Genomic DNA, 18,467 nt, shown 5'->3' on the forward strand with positions numbered 1-18,467 from the left:
TCCTTTCCGGCAGACACAAAAGAAACCTCCCCGCTCCACGTACTCAACTAAAAAAAAAAAATTTTTTTTTTTTTTGGAGAGGGCCAACGCGCATGCTCTTTACTCGAGCCTGCAGAGGCCTCAGCTGGTGGCTAATGCGCCTGCGTGCGGGGAGAGCCCGTCTGCGGGCGGGAAGCCACACGGAGAACCCGGATGGAACCCCGGCGCGGCTGGGGTGGAGGTCGCGGCGGAAGCTTCTGTGTCCCTGCGCCCCGCAGGTTCCTGCTCGGGGACCGGACCTGAGGAGCCGCCGCCCTGACTTGTTCCGGCGCCTAGTGGCTGGACTCCAGCCCGAGCGGAGAGCGACCTGGAGCCGGAGACGGGCGACTGAAAGAAGCCCGAGCATCCCTTGGGCCTGCGCCCAGGCTCGGAGACGGGCGGGTGGAGACGGAGCGGAGCCCTTCCTCGCCGCCGGCGCCCGTAGCTCGCCCGAGCTGCTTCCCGAACGTGCCGTCTTTAATTATACACCAACAGGTCCTACCAGTTACGAGCTGCATTTTCTTTACATGCATGCTTCATAATTAAAGCTCCCAGCAGCCCTCTAAGGTAGGTACTATTGTCATCCCCACTTGAGGAATCGAGGCTTGGAAGGGACCCAGCCTCCAGGTGACAAAGCCAGGAGCCCAGGCGTTTGCCCCTGGAGCGTTTGCTCAGCCACTATTTCCGTCCCTTTTCTCCTGGCTGTTGCCTTTAATTGCAAAGCGTACTAAGGAAATCCCGTCCCCCAGACACCCGCACCTCCCTTGGACTGGAAGAGGCAGTGGCGAGATAGAAGTTGAATTGTGTTTGGTTTGGAGTTTTAGGTTTACAACTGCACTTGGGTGTTGTCACTGCTGAAATACATATTTTAGCATTTCCCAAAGATTTCTGTTATGTGAATGTTCACTTTTAACTGGCTTTTCATCAGTGATACTTTTTCCTATCTACCCCTATACCTCATAAACTTGCAAAAACATTTTACTTTGTTTTATCACTCTGCATCTTAAGATAGCTCTCAAAGGAATCATTCTAAAAACGAATTCTGTTTATCTTAATAAGGTCATGCGTTTTGTTTATTTTACTGTTTACTATGGAAAATTCCCCCACATAATATAAAAATAGTGAGAATGGTGTAATGTAGCATACCCATCATTCAGCTTCATTAACAACTCAAGGCCCATCTTAGGTCTTCTGTCTCTACCCCACTGTGTGCATGCGTGTGTATGCTGAAGTACAGTATGTCAAAGGAAATCCCAGATGTCTTATCATTTCACTTGTAAACAACTAAGTCTGTATCTCTAATAAATGAGTACTTTTTTCCACACAAACATACCATTATCACATCTGTTTAACAATAATTTCCTTCTTTTTCTTTGTTTTCCTCCCCATTTTATAAGCAGGCTCCACACCCAGCGTGGAGCCCAACGTGGGGCTCAAGCTCATAGCCCTGAGATCAAGAGCTGAGCTGAGATCAAGAGTCGGATGCTTAACCGACTGAGCCACCCAGGTGCCCCAGTGAACAGTAATTTTCTAGTATGATGATGCTTTTTTAATGTTTACATAGCTTAGGATATTGTGATTACTAAATACCACGGAAGAGCAAGTGAAAATTGTGAGGTTCTAAAACACAAGAAAGTCTCTTGGGCGGTAAATGCCTCTTTGAGAATCTTGAAAATTCTTGCTACCTATTCTCCCATTTTGAGGGGGATGAGGAGGACTACTGCAAATGAATTTTTCCAAAAAACCTTTTGCTCAAAACAGGCAAATTTTCAATCAAAACATACTTGAGTAGCATAGTCAAGGTGGATTGGAACGGACTCTTAACTGGTCCTGTAATAATTTCTAATGAGACTGAAGCAAAGCTTTTTCATTCACTTCCCCTGCTCCCCAAAACATACCTGGTAAATATACATAAGAGAATATAGAAAGATAAGCATTTTTTATGCCAGTGTCATAATTTTACTATCAATTAGGAGAGGTTCTAAACACATTTGGCCCTATTGTCATCACTTGACTAAAGAAAGCTTAAGATCAACTTTTAAACTTCAAATCATCTTTATTGATGGGTAGATACCTTCCAGTTTTTAACTGACTCGTAACAAACAGGCATATGGCATGTCAACTTATTAGCTTACATAGAAGTTCATTTTATAGCTAATTGTGGCAGAGCCACTAGAAAGTTAGTGTTTTAAGTTAATATTCTTGCCTTACTTATTGTGAGATTTTTTTTTATGGCCGAAGTGGGCATTTGGATTTAAATGTGTCCCTGTTATTTCTGCCACATTCTGTAGTATAGAACTTTAGAAACTTAGGGGATCCCTTGTTTATCTGGGAGATAGAACTGTTTTCGAAGGTATATTTGAGCCTACCTGTGGGTTATACCTTTGCTCATTACTAAGGAGGAAGAAGAAGAAAAGGCATGACTTTCTAGGTCCCTCAACTTTCTTAGGAGGTTGTAATCAACTCAGAAACTTAAATGCCTATTAAAGCATTTAGACTATTTATTTACCAACCTAGCATATCAGCAGCCTAGTGGTTGGCCTGAAGGATATGTTTTCATTCCTCTAAATCTGATACACACTAGGACATGTATTAGAATCAGCTGGACAAGATTTAGAGTCTTTTTTTTTTTTTTTTTTTTAAGTAATCTCAGTGCCCAGCATGGGGCTCAAACTCACCGCCCCAAGATCAGGAGTCCCATGCTCTACCAAATAAGCCAGCCAGATGCCCCAGGATTTAGAGTCTTTTGTCCCCCTTCTGGAGAAGACGATTTATTAGTTCTAAGGGAGGGAGATGTATAATTTCAAAGGGGTTCCTAATGATTGTGATGAGCATCTCTTATTAAAGATTACTGTTCCGGTTACCATTCATAAGAATTATCCAAAATGCCTATGTAGAATATAGATTCTGAGTCCCTAGTATAGAGCTAGGGAATCAGAATCTCTGGGAGTTGGGACCATGAATCTACATTTTAGCAAAAGATTTCACTGATTCCTCCATTTGCTAACCTAGGAACCATTACCTTCTAATCCCTGTCCTCAGATTAAAACAAATCTTAATTTGGGGAATACTGCTTATTTTCATTCCATTGTTTCAGCTTCTTGACTGCTTTTACTGAGGGGTAGTTATATGAAAAAGCATCATGAAATTTCTACTGTAACTAAGGGTGTTCTTCTATGAGAGAGATTTTTCTCAAGTCTCAGTAACAAAAATAGTTGGATTTCTCCTGAACAACTTGTTTTGCTTTTCTGTATGGACAATACGAATCATGGACTGGTAGTGTGTTACACTTTAGCTGCAAGGAAGCTCTGAGCCAAATTTGTATCCTACTTCTGTGTCAAAGGCGACTTAATCAGACCCATTTGAAATTCTCTGCTTACATTGGAGTCAGAGCCAGTCAAGGATCAAAGAGTATTACAGACCTATTTAACCCTTAACTATGAAAAAGAACTAGTCACTATGTCAAAATATGTCCTTAGAGTATTTAATGAATTATGCCCTTCTCTATTCACTTGCTCATAACTTGCCTGTGTGTGTACAGCCCTGGCGGAGAATGAAAGGAGGGGGAGGGGGTGGTAGTGAGATGCCCTTTTAGGGGATACAAAATGTACCAGATTTGTTTGGAACATACATCATTGAAAACAAATGAAGCCATAACTTCAGTTCACCAATAGAGGATTTATGTGTATTTACAACCACATAAGTCCACATCTCCCATATGTAGCTTACTGGTAAGTTGTTTATCCCCGAGCATTAGCTGTGAGTTGATAGCTTTAAGTTGGACTGTTATGCTGTCATGGTTTACTTTGAACTGACATGTTACAGGATATTTCTTTACATGTACAAATGGCATGTGATGTGGCTTTGTTTTAATTCGGTTAGCCAGTGATTTTTAATATGTGGGTTATATTTTACTCCCAAAGCAAAATTCTGCAGCATCTCTGGAATACTACCTGAGAATTTTGGGGTGCCATGTCGAAGAAACGCAAATGGGATGATGACTATGTTCGTTACTGGTTCACCTGTACAACAGAGGTTGATGGAACTCAGCGCCCACAGTGTGTATTGTGTAACTCGATATTTTCAAATGCTGACCTCAGACCATCAAAATTGTCTGACCATTTTAACAGACAGCATGGTGGTGTAGGTGGGCATGATCTCAGTAGCCTGAAGCATATGCCAACACCATCTGATCAGAGTGAAACCTTGAAAACATTTGGAGTTGCATCTCACGAGGATGCCTTATTACAAGCATCATATCAGTTTGCATATTTATGTGCCAAGGAGAAGAATCCTCATACAATAGCTGAAAAATTAGTAAAACCTTGTGCATTGGAAATAGCACAAATAGTTTTGGGACCAGATGCACAAAAGAAGCTTCAGCAGGTACCCTTATCAGATGATGTGATCCATTCTAGAATTGATGAAATGAGCCAGGATATCTTACAGCAAGTTCTAGAGGACATCAAAGCCAGTCCTCTGAAAGTGGGTATTCAGCTTGCTGAGACAACGGACATGGGTGACTGCAGTCAGCTAATGGCATTTGTACGATACATAAAAGAAAGAGAGATCATAGAAGAATTTCTATTCTGTGAACCACTGCAGTTAACAATGAAAGGAAAAGATGTGTTCAATCTCTTCAGAGACTTCTTTTTGAAGCATAAGATAGCGCTTGATGTATGTGGCTCTGTTTGTACTGACGGTGCCTCTTCTATGCTAGCAGAAAATTCAGAATTTGTTGCCTGTGTGAAAAAAGAGGCACCTCACATCGTGATCACACACTGTTTGTTGAATCCTCATGACCTTGTCACAAAGACCTTGCCTACAAAACTGAGAGATGCTCTGTTTACTGTGGTGAGGGTAATAAATTTCATCAAAGGACGCGCTCCAAATCATCGCCTCTTTCAGGCTTTTTTTGAAGAAATTGGAGTCGAGTATAGTGTCCTCCTTTTCCATACTGAAATGAGGTGGCTTTCCCGAGGTCAAATACTTACCCATATTTTTGAAATGTATGAAGAAATAAATCAGTTTCTTCACCACCAAAGCAGTAACTTAGTTGATGGCTTTGAAAATAAAGAGTTTAAAGTTCACTTAGCATACCTTGCAGATTTATTCAAACACCTGAATGAACTTAGTGCATCTATGCAAAGGACTGGGATGAACACAGTGTCAGCTAGAGAAAAGTTATCTGCTTTTGTTAGGAAGTTTCCATTTTGGCTAAAGCGAATTGAGAAAAGAAATTTTACCAACTTTCCTCTTCTTGAAGAAATCATTGTTTCAGATAATGAAGCACCAAGCATTGCAGCTGAAATAACACTGCACCTGCAACAGCTGAGCAATTTCTTCCATGGATATTTTTCTGTTGGAGATCTTGCTGAGGCAAGTAAATGGATACTGGATCCATTTCTTTTTAATCTGGATTTTGTCGATGATGGTTATTTGATGAAAACTGATCTTGCTGAATTACGAGCTAGTGGCCAAATCCTAATGGAATTTGAGACAATGAAGCTTGAGGATTTCTGGTGTGCTCAATTCACAGTGTTTCCAAGCCTGGCAAAGACAGCTCTAGAAATCCTTATACCATTTGCAACTACATACCTTTGTGAGTTGGGATTTTCATCACTTTTACATTTTAAAACAAAGTCCAGAAGCTGCTTTAATATGAGTGATGACATTCGTGTGGCTATTTCAAAAAAAGTTCCTCGTTTCTCAGACATCATTGAACAAAAGCTACAGCTACAGCAGAAGTCACTGTGAGCTGATACATTTTTAATATATTCTTAATTTTATTGTAAAATTAAGCTATAATTGTGTCTCTTTTATATTTATGGCATACCAAATCCCAAGAAAAAGTTTAGCATGTGTAACTTTTAATTTTCACAGTTTTGAGAATAAGAACACAGGCAGCAGAAAAGATTAAATACCACCTAGTGGATACATAGAATTCTTCTAAGTATCTGTTGAAGCTGTTGATATGATACATAAAAAGACACACAAGCACTAGAATATCCACCTAAGTGGTACAATAGGCTAGGAATGGATCCCAGAGAAGAGAGAAGGTCTCCCAGAACATGCGTCTTCATGTTAAAAGTAAAAGTTGAAGGACAAAATGACAGACTGAGTCCCCGCGTCTCTGTGAGTGTTGTCAATGGTTAGGCTAATGCAATCAGAAAAGGATTATGAAATGTTATAGTTGGAAAAGGGATGGTTCTAGTTTATATAAGATTTACTTTTAAATGTATTCTTTGGAGTTAGTCTTACAATGTCCATTCCTCTAGCTCCCATGCTCTAAATACCATGACATTAATAAATGTCCTAATATCCTATTAGTCACTCTTTGTCTTTTTTTTTAATTACAGCAGGACTCCAAGTCATTGAGGCTGCTAAAAAGAGGATCCGAGAGCCTCACCATAGAGATTCTGATTTAGCAGATCTGGCATAAGCTCAGGGGCCTTCATTCTTTTTTTTTTTTTTTTAAGATTTTATGTATTTATTTGACAGACAGTGAGAGAGGGAACACAAGCAAGGGGAGTGTGAGAGGGAGAAGCAGGCTTCCTGCTGAGCAGGGAGCCCGAGGTGGGGATCATGACCCCAAGACCCAGGGATCATGACCTGAGCCAAAGGCAGACGCTTAACGACTGAGCCACCCAGGCACCCTAAGGGCCTTCATTCTTAACCAGCTTCCAGATGGTTCTGATGGATTCTTTGGGCCCCGGTCTCATCTTATTTTCCCTTTACCCCAATTTTCCCACTTATTTTACATCCTAAGCTATGTGTATTTACCTAACATAGTTCAAAACTTTTGAATGGACCAGAATATAAGTAAGAAATAAATTGACATGAAGTCACCGTGGTAAATCAGGGCCGTCAAAAAATTTCCTGTAGGAATTTAAATTACATTTTCTGGATAATAATTTGGTAAAATAGTTTTAAATTTTAATAAATTTACATTTTTATTTCAAAACCTAAATACCTTATCAAAGTGGTATGCTAAAAAATGAGTCCTATAATAAAAAGCCACAGTCCCTTTCCTGCCCAATTACTTTTTTTTTTAAAGATTTTATTTATTTATTTGAGAGAGCGAGAATGAGAGACAGAGAGCATGAGAGGGGGGAGGGTCAGAGGGAGAAGCAGACTCCCCGCTGAGCAGCAGGGAGCCTGATGCGGAACTCGATCCCAGGACTCCAGGATCATGACCTGAGCCGAAGGCAGTCGCTTAACCAACTGAGACACCCAGGCGCCCTCCTGCCCAATTACTTAACCATTTCTGCTTTAACATTTTGTGGCTCCACCCTTATCTCTAAGTAATGTGTTTATATCAAATACATATGCCAGTTTTGAGTTTTTTTTTTTTAATTAAGTAAACTCTACCCTCAACATGGGGCTCGAACTCACAACCCTGAGACCAAAAGTCGTGTGCTCCACCAAGCCAGCCGGACTCCCCCATATAGGCCAGTTTTGATTTATCAGCTTTAGAAGTTATATATTGACTCCTCTAGATAATAAGTAATTACTGAATTTACAAAACATTCATCTCCTTTCCTACTATTCCCAATTTTTTATTATGGTAGTATTAATTTTAGTTCCTTTGTTGATTATTCGTAGCCCTTTGATTGGGGATTTTTCCCTCTAGGAATTTACATCCTGGGGAGAATCAGGGATATCCACAGTTTGATTTATAAAACAGGTAATTACAGCATTTTTCTAATAGTGAAAAATTGGAGAAAAAAGACAAGGGGAATGGAATCTAACAGGTGCCACCCGAGTACTACAAGTTGAAGTTTGTATTTTCTACACAAAACTCAACTTGATCACCATCCATCAAAATACTCTTATCAATAAACATAAAAACATGACTTTCATCTAAAAATGTAGTTACAAAATATAAGTTCCTAATTTTTTTCTAGTATAATCTAACATCAAGAGCAGTGGGAAGAATTTCCACAGCTACTACGGGAATAAATCTGGAAGAGTATGTATAAAGTTTCATATGTATGTGTATCCAGAGACAGGAAGGAAGAAGGATGGAAGCACTGTATGCATGTCTGAAGCATGGAAATTAACACAGAAAAGCAGGGCTAGGTGCAATGCCAGAAGGGAAGGACCTTTGAAGGCCAGTCTTTCATTAAGTCCACTAGAATTCTCTCTTAAACTAAATTCATTAATTTCTGCTATGAAACAAAAACCCAAAGGATATTTTAAAGGGAATAGCTGAGTTTTGAATTCATTTTCAAATTCTACAACAGTTTATTTTCTCTGATCAAATTAAAGAGACTGCGGTGTCTGCTAAAATAAAGAAACTTAGATTTTATTTTTTAGTTTAAAAAAATTTCCCACAATGGTACACATACTGGCACTTACAAGTCATGTGTTGGTTTCTTCTTCTCCCCAGAAAGAGATAATTGTCTTATATTTTACTATATAATTAAGGTCATTGGTCAATTGCAAAAAAGGATCGGGATAAAGATATAATCTGTATGACCAGCAGATGTCACTCTTTGTGCATGATTGGTTGAAAGTAAATTTGACCACAGATTTTGCCAAATACCTGATTTTAAACATCTCTAGAAAAAGGATTTGTAGTTCAAATTAAAAGTACCCCACCGGAGGAGCACCTAGGTGGCTCAGTCAGTTGAGCGGCAGGCTCTTGATTTTGGCTTAGGTCATGATCTTGGGGTCCTGAGATCCAGCTCCACATGGGCTCTGCACTCAGCAGGGAATCTGAGAATTCTCCCGCTCCCTCTGCCCCTCTCCCTGCTTGTGCGCTCTCTCTCTCTCTCTCAGATAAATAAATCTTAAAAAAAAAAAAAAAAAAAACCCACCTGGGCCTCTGCTGGCTCAAAATTGGCAGAACTGTTGTGGAGCATTGGGAAACATGGGTGGGAAAGAAAATATAAATAGCTTTTTTTCTAAAACTGACTTGAGCATGTGGACCTTTGACAGCTACTTTTCTAAGCCACCAAAGGCTACCTCAAGTGGGTGGATAGGTCAGCACATACTCCTTTGCTATTCCATGACAGTTAATAAGGCCGGCAGATGGGGCGCCTGGATGGCTAAGTCATTAAGCGTCTGCCTTCGGCTCAGGTCATGATCCCAGGGTCCTAGGATTGAGCCCCACATCGGGCTCTCTGCTCTGCAGGAAGCCTGCTTCTCCCTCTCCCACTCCCCCTGCTTGTGTTCCCTCTCTCACTGTCTCTCTCTCTGTCAAAAAATAAATAAAATCTTTAAAAAAAAATAATAAGGCTGGCAGAAGTACCAACGGCAAAGCCATACCCAGATAATGTGTCTTTTCCAGTGAGAGTAAATTGCTATCAATTCCATGATAGTAAGGATCTAATGTAAGTAAGCTGCCACTAAGTGCCCATATCAGGGCTCAGTGTTGGTCTCTGGTCTCTGCTATTGGCAGGTCAAGCACTCAGTAGGTCAGTTTTGGTGAGGGGAAGTCCATGTTTCTGAGCCTATGTTTAAGCCTCCATCCTTGCCAACATAGCCACTCTTGTACATGGGCCCATTGAGCAGTCATTAAGATGACTGGAAAAAGAGGCTAACTAATTGCTACAAAGTATGTCATCTTGCCCTGATTACTGAGAACCCCTCCTCTGTCTTAATTTAGGTTCAGCAAGCTCTTCAAGGAGTCCTCAAGCCAGGGTCAGCTATCACGAGAGACCCATATATACTTTAGTATTCCTGCTACTCTTCAATCATTTGCTGGAAGCAGCCCATGGGAGGCGTTTGAACCAACACAGGTGTGATGAATTTTAGAGTGCAACAGCTGGGGCTCATGGTTAATTATGTTCCCTATAGTCGAATGTCTACAAAGTACATTCTTATGGATGTACAGTGTCCTTTGGTGAACATTCACCTGGAGCACAATAATCTTTAATTCTCTTGCCTATTCTGAGAGGTCCATCTATATACTTCGCCCCCAGACCTTGTCACTTGTCTTATATATCTGTTCTTCCCAAGTCCTGAACAGTCATCAAACCATTAGTAACTGCCCTTGAATACTAGAGTTTCGATCCATACTTCTGGGTAGTACTCAGTTCAGACATAGCAGACAAGCAATTGTCCCGCTCAGGATTCTCCTCAGGAAGATGTCCCTTCATTGGGATCTTTCCGAGACATATCCGATGGAGGTTGTAATGCTGCAGCAGATTTTGCAGATCCCAGCTGGCACTAGCCTATTAGGCAAAATAAACTGTAAACTAGACCTAAATTTCTTTTTCTTTGTTAAAGATTTTATTTATTTATTTATTTGACAGAGATACAGCGAGAGAGGGAACACAAGCAGGGGGAGTGGGAGAGGGAGAAGCAGGCTCCCCGCCGAGCAGGGAGCCCGATGTGGGGCTCGATCCCAGGACCCTGGGATCATGACCTGAGCCGAAGGCAGACGCTTAACGACTGAGCCACCCAGGCGCCCCCAGACCTAAATTTCTTGTTAGTCAGCTAGTCAAAAGGAACTCTTCATGCAGCCAGAGGTAAAGACTGGGAAAAAGGAAGCCTTGTAACAGGAGTAGGTGTCAAAGGATTTGAGCCGCCTACTCAGGCAACTTGCTTATGCATTCTAGACCTGCTTGATCTCTCCCTGTATACCACTCCTTGTATACCACTGCTACTTGATGATAGATCACTGCTGTGTACATTCCAGCTTATGGCTTGCTGGATCACGCAGCACCCAGTGCCATAGAGCTGTTTCTAAAAGGAAAATCACTTAACTTCAAAAGAGGGTATGGATTTGCTCCCAAACCCTAGAGGTATATGCTTCGATTCTCCTGTTGGCATTTGCCAGAGGTTCCATACAGAATCCTTATTTGCCACATTTAATGTCATTGGATCTGCTGATCTTAAGTTTCGGGTGGCAGGGCAGCTAGCCCTACACTTGCTACAGAGCCTTTTCTACTCCACTCAAAACCGGTAGTGTTATGGTAAATGGGTCAGAGTGATACACTCAAATGTGGTATATGTTGCTTCCAAAAGCCAAAAAGGCCCACCAAGCATCAAGCCTCCGTTGCAGTGGGAGGTGATACAAGGGACAGCAACTTATATTTCACCCGGAAAGAACTATTGCAACATGCTCCAGACCATTAGCACATCAGAAATTTCACCGAGGTGCATGAGTCCCTGAATTTTTATGGGGTTTACCTCCCACTCTCCAACCTCACATGCATTTTACTAAGGCATCTGAAATGCTATTACCTTCGTATCAGATCCAATCTGCATGTCATCAGTGAAGTGGACCAGTGTGATGGACTGTGAAATGTCAAGATGATCACGACCTCTGCAGATTATGACAGGAGGTTGATGTAGCCCTAAGGGAAGACTGTAAAGGTGGTCTCAGTTCTGCAGTGTAAAAACAAGCTGCTTCCAGTGGTCATTGCAAATTATTATAGAGAGAGGGGATAAAAAGCATTTGCCAGATCACTAATGGTACATGAAGTGCCAAAGGTTATGTTGATCTTCTCTCATAAAGATAGCACATCTGGAACAGCAGCTGCAATTGGAGTCCTCATCTGTGTAAGTTTACAGTAATCCATCGTAATTCTCAGATCCACCGACCTTTGGCACAGGGCAAACAGGTAAATTTAAGTGGAGATGTGACAGATACCAAGCCAATGATAGTGGGCACTAATCTCTGCAATTTCCTCTAGGGATGTGCTGTTGCTCTTGGCTTGGTAAGGAGAGGACTTTCTAGGGGCTTCTACTTGGCCCTTTTTACAACAATAACCCTCAGTCCATGGATCAGAGAGGAAATTTGGGGATCCTGCCAGTAATAAAGTATGTCTAATGTAATTACATTCAAGAACTGGAGATGTGACCACTGGGTTCACAGACCTACTAGGCTCTCTGTAATTTTAACTTGGGCCAATATTCCATTCATCACCTGACCACCATTAGCCCCCACTTTAACTGGTGGACCAGAGTAGTGTTTTAGGGTCCCAGAAATTACTGCCAATTCAGGACCAGTGCTTATTAATGCCCAAAAGATCTGAAGACTTTTTTTTTTCAGTATACAGTCACCCTATTAAAGACTTCAGGGCTCTGGGGAAGTCTTGAAAGAAGGTTTATAGTATATACTGTGACAGTGTTGTGGAGTTCTTAAGAAAACTCAGCATAGGGCGCCTGGGTGGCTCAGTCGTTAAGCCCCTGCCTTCGGCTCAGGTCATGATCCTGGGGTCCTGGGATCAAGCCCCACATCGGGCTCCCTGTTCCACGGGAAGCCGCTTCTTCTCCCTCTCCCACTCCCCCTGCTTGTGTTCCCTCTCTTGCTGTCTCTCTCTGTGTGTCAAATAAATAAATAAAATCTTTAAAAAAAAAAAAGAAGAAAGAAAACTCAGCATATCCTTCAGTCAAGGGGCTCTGGGTACGATAGCTTGGCTTGAGCCAAGCTACTCATGCTGTTTGACAAAGTCCAAGTATGAGGGACCATCCTGAAAATCAGGAGACTCCACCAGCTGGCTCCTGCTACTTCCTTTCATTTTATTTGCGGCCATCTTTATAATCATGGGATTTTTTTCTGGGGTTTCATGATAAAATGATTTATAAATTTAGTTATGCCTATGCAAGCAATCATAATGAAACTGATTCCAAAAAGGCTGACGATGGGCCAAGAAGTAAAAATACCCAATGTCCTCCAATCTGTAAGGGAGCTGTTGGATCCAGGCCCAGTAAAAATTCCTATTGATGAGATTCCTCAGGCACCTCTGAAACATCAGGATTCTAGGAAAGGAAAATCTCATTGTTCCCACAGTACAGGGACCTCCCTATGTTGCATACAAATAGAAGGCCACCTCTGGTATGCCCCTCGAGGCAAGCCCTGGAATAGGATTAATTTCCTTACCCCTGCTCCTCCCATTCCTTATACTGGAGTTGATAATGAGGACATGAACAAATGGTATAAGATTAAGGGAAAAAGGATGCGGGCATCATCTGACAGCCTCTGGGAAAGGATTAAGAATAATCCTCCGTGGTATCTATGGAGCAAGGACAAGAGACGAAAACATATAGAAATGGAATAAGTACTTTGATAAGATAGGGTGCACACATTGTAAGCTATAAATAAAGTCGCTCCGAGGCTATCGGGAGGAGATGCTTACAACCTGATCCTGTGTCCATGTCTCCTCACTCGCCAACGCCGTCCTTTCCTTCAAGAAACCCTTTCCTGCTAGAGCTGGACTCCGGCAATAGCTGGCTTAGGTCTGGAAAGTGGAGGAAAGACTGTGACTCTCTCTGTAGTGACTTAAGTTAAGACTTCTGAGCACCAGACCTAGAGTTTTTCCTAATGTGTAGATCAAGTAATATTTAGTAGACTTCCTGTCTATTTCATTCCTAGGTCCACTGTACCAACTAGCTACTGTATTAGGGTTCTCCAGAGAAACAGAACGAATAGGGTGTGTGTGTATATACATAGGAAGAGATTTAGTATAAGGAACTGGCTCACATAATTATGGAAGCTTGGCAAGTCCAAAATCTGCAGGGTGGGCTAGTTAGCCACACAGGCAGGAAAGCAGATCCAGTCTGAAGACAGTCTCCTAGAGATTCCCCTCTTGCTTGAGAAGCTTGGTCTTTTTATTCTATTCAGGCCTTCAACTAATTGGATGAGGCCCACTCACATTTTGGAGAGCAGTCTGCTTTACTCAAAGTCTGCCAATTTGAATGTTAATCTCATCCAAAAACACCATTGCAGAAACACCCAGAATAATGTTTACCCAAACATCTGGGCACCCAGTGACCCAGCCAAATTGACACATAAAAGTAACCATCAACAGCTACTATCAGTGTTCCCTGGGGGTCAAAACATTTTGATGGCCATTTTGTCCCTGCTGTGTATTATGTTAAACATTAATTTCAATTCGGATGAAATTAATGAACAGCATTGAATTGGTGACAGCATCTTCTACCATCATACCAGCTTAAAGAGAACAGCCACAGAGATTTTCAAGAATATTGATGATATCATTAATGTATTGCTCAATACTTTAGTGAAGGAGTGTCCACTGGGTCCTCTTGAACCATATAGTAGCGGGCAGTAGTGGGGGAAGTTTGAAGGTCACACATAATACGTTTACTCTTAACATTTCTCTCTCCCTAAAGGTTTTAATTCCTTTCTCTACATTATGCCAGGGAAGTTCTGGGATCTCAAATTCATTCTTAAATGTAGGTCACTATTGAGTCCAAATAAGCAAATTCTTAATACAGGTTAACACATTAAATAGAGAATCCCTGATAAGTACACCCATATCAGTAAATTTGGCCTGTTATATTCTGCCTTCTTTGGTCTAATGCTATTAGAATCCCATTCCACACATATTCACCAGGTTTCTGCCTATATAAATTAGAAAAATCTTGCAGTTATTTTAGATTATAAAATCTTTCCTTCAGGATCAGACTCTGAACTTGTTTCCTTGTAATATTCTGGATCTGACCCTAGTTATGGGTCTAGTGGCAACAAGGGGTAGTAGGGTAGATCTTGAAGAGTAAAGGCATCTCCTTGAAAGGCATCTGCCTCAGGTGAGGTTAATATAAGAACTTTAAGCAAAGGAAACCTAATCTCAGTCATGGAGGGTGAAGGCAAGGAAGACTCAGAGTGACTTAGGGGTTAAGATTTTTAGCTTCATGCAAGCCTATGCAGATGTCTTCATTCCAAGTCTTAGAATTAGACACTATCCCAGTTCTCATCCCAACTTGCACTAAGAGACATAGGCTAGGAACTCAATTTACATTTAAATTCCGCAACCCTCACAGTTAAATAGTGTGTCTCAATTTGCAGCTGTAAGAGATTTGAGATACTTTTAGGACCACCAGAGAATCTCCCTAACCAGGACTTGAGCTGAGACTTTAAAGAGCTGCGTATGTCATTTTCTTTCTGTGAACACTCCAGTGCTCTCAGGAGAAGGCATGCCACCCACATTCCTCCTAGCTATCATTATTGCCATCAGCCACTTGATCTCCCAAGGCACCTGCTTCAGGAAGTTCTTCATCACAATGATCTACAGCCAATAATTTGATTAATCAGTATCACTCCATGCCATGGGTTACCAGCATCCCATTTCCATGATAAGAAGCTCAAGAGTGGGGGCGCCTGGGTGGCTCAGTTGGTTAAGCGACTGCCTTCGGCTCAGGTCATAATCCTGGAGTCCCGGGATCGAGTCCCGCATCGGGGAGTCTGCTTCTGCCTCGGACCCTCCCCGTCTCATGCTCTCTCTCTATCTAATTCTCTCTCTCAAATAAATAAAATCTTAAAAAAAAAAGAAGAAGCTCAAGAGTGCATTCAGGTCTAGAGACAAATCCAAACACCTGAAAATATTCCATCTCTGAGGTCTGTTTCCTGAGACTTCTGGTATCAATTTTTGAATCAGTCAAGGTTCAGTCTGGAGACACAAACTCTACCAATTACTTTCACAGACAGAATTTACTATAAAAAATTGTTAACCAGGTATGAGAAAACTGGAAAGGCAAAAGGAATACTGTAGTAAATGCAGAAAGCAGTTACCAGCCCGAGGGCTGGGAGAAAGGAGAAAAGCTTGGGACTAATAAAACTTAAGAGCTTGGATAAAGCGTCCCATGGTGCTGGGACAGAGAAGGCATCTGCCCGCTGATACTAGTATGTCTGAAGAAGCATAATGAGGCTGCTTCTGAGACTGTGGGGGAAAATGGAAACTTGAACCAGTTGCTCCCACAGGAAATACTTCTGTCATTGCCAGGGTGAGGAACTGTTGTTTGGGTGACACTGCCAGTAACAGTAAGCAAAACAGAAAAGGAGCAAGTTCCTTGTCAATCTAGACTTCCAGTCTCCCTCTAGTGCCCCCTATTGGCTGACTGACAGAAGACCTGCTGGCAAAGGAGAAAGGATTTGCAGTCCCAGCCTTGACATAGAGCCAGCCAAGTTCCAAGAGACTATAGCTTAATAACCATCTGTGTGCGTGTGTGTGTGTGTGTGTGTGTGTGTGTGTGTGTTCTGAGCCATTTTCAAGTGAGTTCTCAACATCATGTTTCTTCACCCCGACATACTTCATCATACATCTGACAATAACTCCCTAATACTAATACTCAGATCATATTCAAAGTTCCTCCAATTGCCCCCAAAATATCTTCTTAATTTTATTAAACACCTTTTAATTTTTTATGACATTAAAATTTCAAAGAATGTAACTACTCTCTGAATTGGTTGTTTTCTCATATCATTTAACTAGTTCCTCTGTTCTCTATTTTCTGCTAACCATGGTTAGGTGTGTGTATGTGTAACCTTTTTTCTTCACAAGCAGTAGCACATATAATGATTTTTTTATTATACCAGTCATAAATTAAGTGGATGAGACATGTAGAGCTGTCTTCTGAGTGTTTAAGAGAAATCTCTAGAAGTCTTTTGAAATACAGGATTTAGAGAAATTAGTCTCCGTTCACTGCACAACAGCTGATAGATAAAAAATTTCTTTCTAGCCACTAGCTAAATCTCACTTATGCAGTCTAATCATGCATTGTTTCCTCAATCTGGAATTCCTGCTTTTCTTTCCAGCCAAAAGGCAGGGATAGACCCTTTATTTCTCACAGCCCCTCCCCAAATTATGCTGGCCAAACGTGGCAAGGCCTTGGTTTCTATACTCATTCCTACGCTGCTCTCTCAAAGATTGATTCCCTAAAGCAGGAGGCTTCGACTTTCTTAGCAGGGCATTTCCCTCAAATCAAATGTCTGTTCATTTCTGATCCCCACACCGACTTGAGAAACATCATCAAGAGCTTTTTGCATTAGATTCCAAAATGTCTCTCCAACTGAGGCCCTTCAAGTTACATCTGGAAAGTGGTTGGATCTTTTCTGGGTCATTTCCTGTTGAATATAAGTGGTAACTATTTTGGTCTGACTTCATTTGTGCTGGGACTCTTGCTGGCTCGGTGCTTTAACTCTATTGAAACCTTAGGCCAAAGGAGCCTCTCCAAACTCTCTGGTTCTTTTCCCTCCCGCAAAGACTGCGGTGCTTGTGGAAGCCCTTGCCTGGCCGAATGTGGCCCCAGTAGGAGAATGTATGACTGGACAAGAGCTGAGCTCTCATGGCAACTCTGGCTGCCGCTCACTCTGTGACCTTGGGAAGATGGCCGGCTTCTGCGCCTCTGTTCCTTCAGCTGTATAATGGGAGAAATAATTGTCCCAAACTTGGAATACTCAAACAGACTGAATTTATTTTTAAAGAAAGTATATAATTGTAGGGGGAGGGTTACTAGTTTTTACTCTCTCAGCTCTCTGGCACATCCCCAGATCCAACTCACCCATCAGAGCCAAGGAAGAATTTCTAAGGACTGTAACACAGCATATTCTTTATTTTTTTTTTATTTTATTGAGGGGAGGAGCATAGAATAAGTACTAGATTCCCATGGTTTAAAAGTCAAATTGTCCCATACAGTGAATAATAAATCTTACTTTTACCACTGTTTTCCAGTTCCCCTCTCTAGAGACAACTTTTTGGGTCACCATGTTTCATATATCTTTCTTGAGATAGATTATGCTCATACATTCATGTCTGTTTCTGTGTGTTTTCCTCACCTCTTTTTAACCTGGATGATAGCAAACTATACCCGCTGTTCCGCTCCTTATCATTCTCACTAAACACGGTATCTTGCAGATAATTCCATGGTAGTACATAGAGTTCTGCCTCTATGTATGTATGCATAATGATTTATTTAATTAGTTCCCGATGGTGAACATTTAGATTGTTTCCAGTCTTTTATTAGTTCAAACACAGTTGAAATGAATATCTTTATGCACACTTCCAGGATAAGTTGTGGAAATAGCATAGCTATGTCAAAAATAAACTGTGTGTTTTCAATTTTTACAGATCTGCAAGCTTTCTTGCAGCTCAACTATTGTCTTGTTTGATTCTAAGTGACGTAATACACAGGGAAGACAACACTCACTCCAACATCGCGGTCTTTCTATGGAAAGGCAGCGAGTCCCCTCTTTCAGCAGCTGTCTCCCCAGTGCTGCCACATTAGGAAGACCCCATCTGGAATGATCTCATCCTGGAGAACTTCACAGCCCCAAAGTCCCCTGTTGCAAGTAAGCATTGACAATTTGGGTCTTGGCCATTAGCTCTTTGGAATGATTCAACAATCATTTTAAACCCTCTTTTGTGCCAAAATTGGAGAAAAGAAAGGGCTGAAAAAGGACAAAGAGGAAGGCTGGGAAGGCCTACATTTTAATCATGGATGGAAGTCAAAAGATTGTGGACTTTCTCTGTCTTGACTTCACAACGAACTGCAAAGTCACCGAAGGTCTCTGTTCTCTTCTTCCCCACATGTGAAATGAAGACCACAGGCCAAATTACTCCTCAGGACCTTTACTCCTTTGGCAACTCAGATGCAGTGTGGGTCAGGGGCACTTGCCTTCCCAACGTCACCGTATTCAAAAAGCAAGAGTTGTTACAAATCGGTATGTGACCAATATCCAAGTGGGTGGTCCA

The 18,467-nt window shown here is 41.5% G+C and overlaps 1 protein-coding gene across 2 annotated transcripts; it reads left to right on the forward strand.

Moving 5' to 3' along the window:
• The first annotated feature begins 157 nt into the window (after nucleotides 1-157).
• Nucleotides 158-10,292, forward strand: ZBED8 (zinc finger BED-type containing 8). Of its 2 annotated transcripts, XM_027607163.2 has the most exons (3): nucleotides 158-585; nucleotides 3,942-5,771; nucleotides 9,632-10,292. In XM_027607163.2, exons 2-3 carry the CDS (start codon nucleotides 3,991-3,993, stop codon nucleotides 9,768-9,770), a joined length of 1,920 nt encoding a protein of 639 aa, XP_027462964.1. In that variant the 5' UTR covers nucleotides 158-585; nucleotides 3,942-3,990; the 3' UTR covers nucleotides 9,771-10,292. The 2 variants fall into 2 exon arrangements, with proteins under 2 accessions (XP_027462964.1, XP_027462965.1); XM_027607164.2 differs by lacking the exon at nucleotides 9,632-10,292 and having other exon boundaries at nucleotides 3,942-6,476.
• The last annotated feature ends 8,175 nt before the right edge of the window (nucleotides 10,293-18,467 follow it).

Source organism: Zalophus californianus, chromosome 5, assembly GCF_009762305.2.
Source record: "Zalophus californianus isolate mZalCal1 chromosome 5, mZalCal1.pri.v2, whole genome shotgun sequence".
Classification (NCBI taxonomy): Eukaryota; Metazoa; Chordata; class Mammalia; order Carnivora; family Otariidae; genus Zalophus; species Zalophus californianus.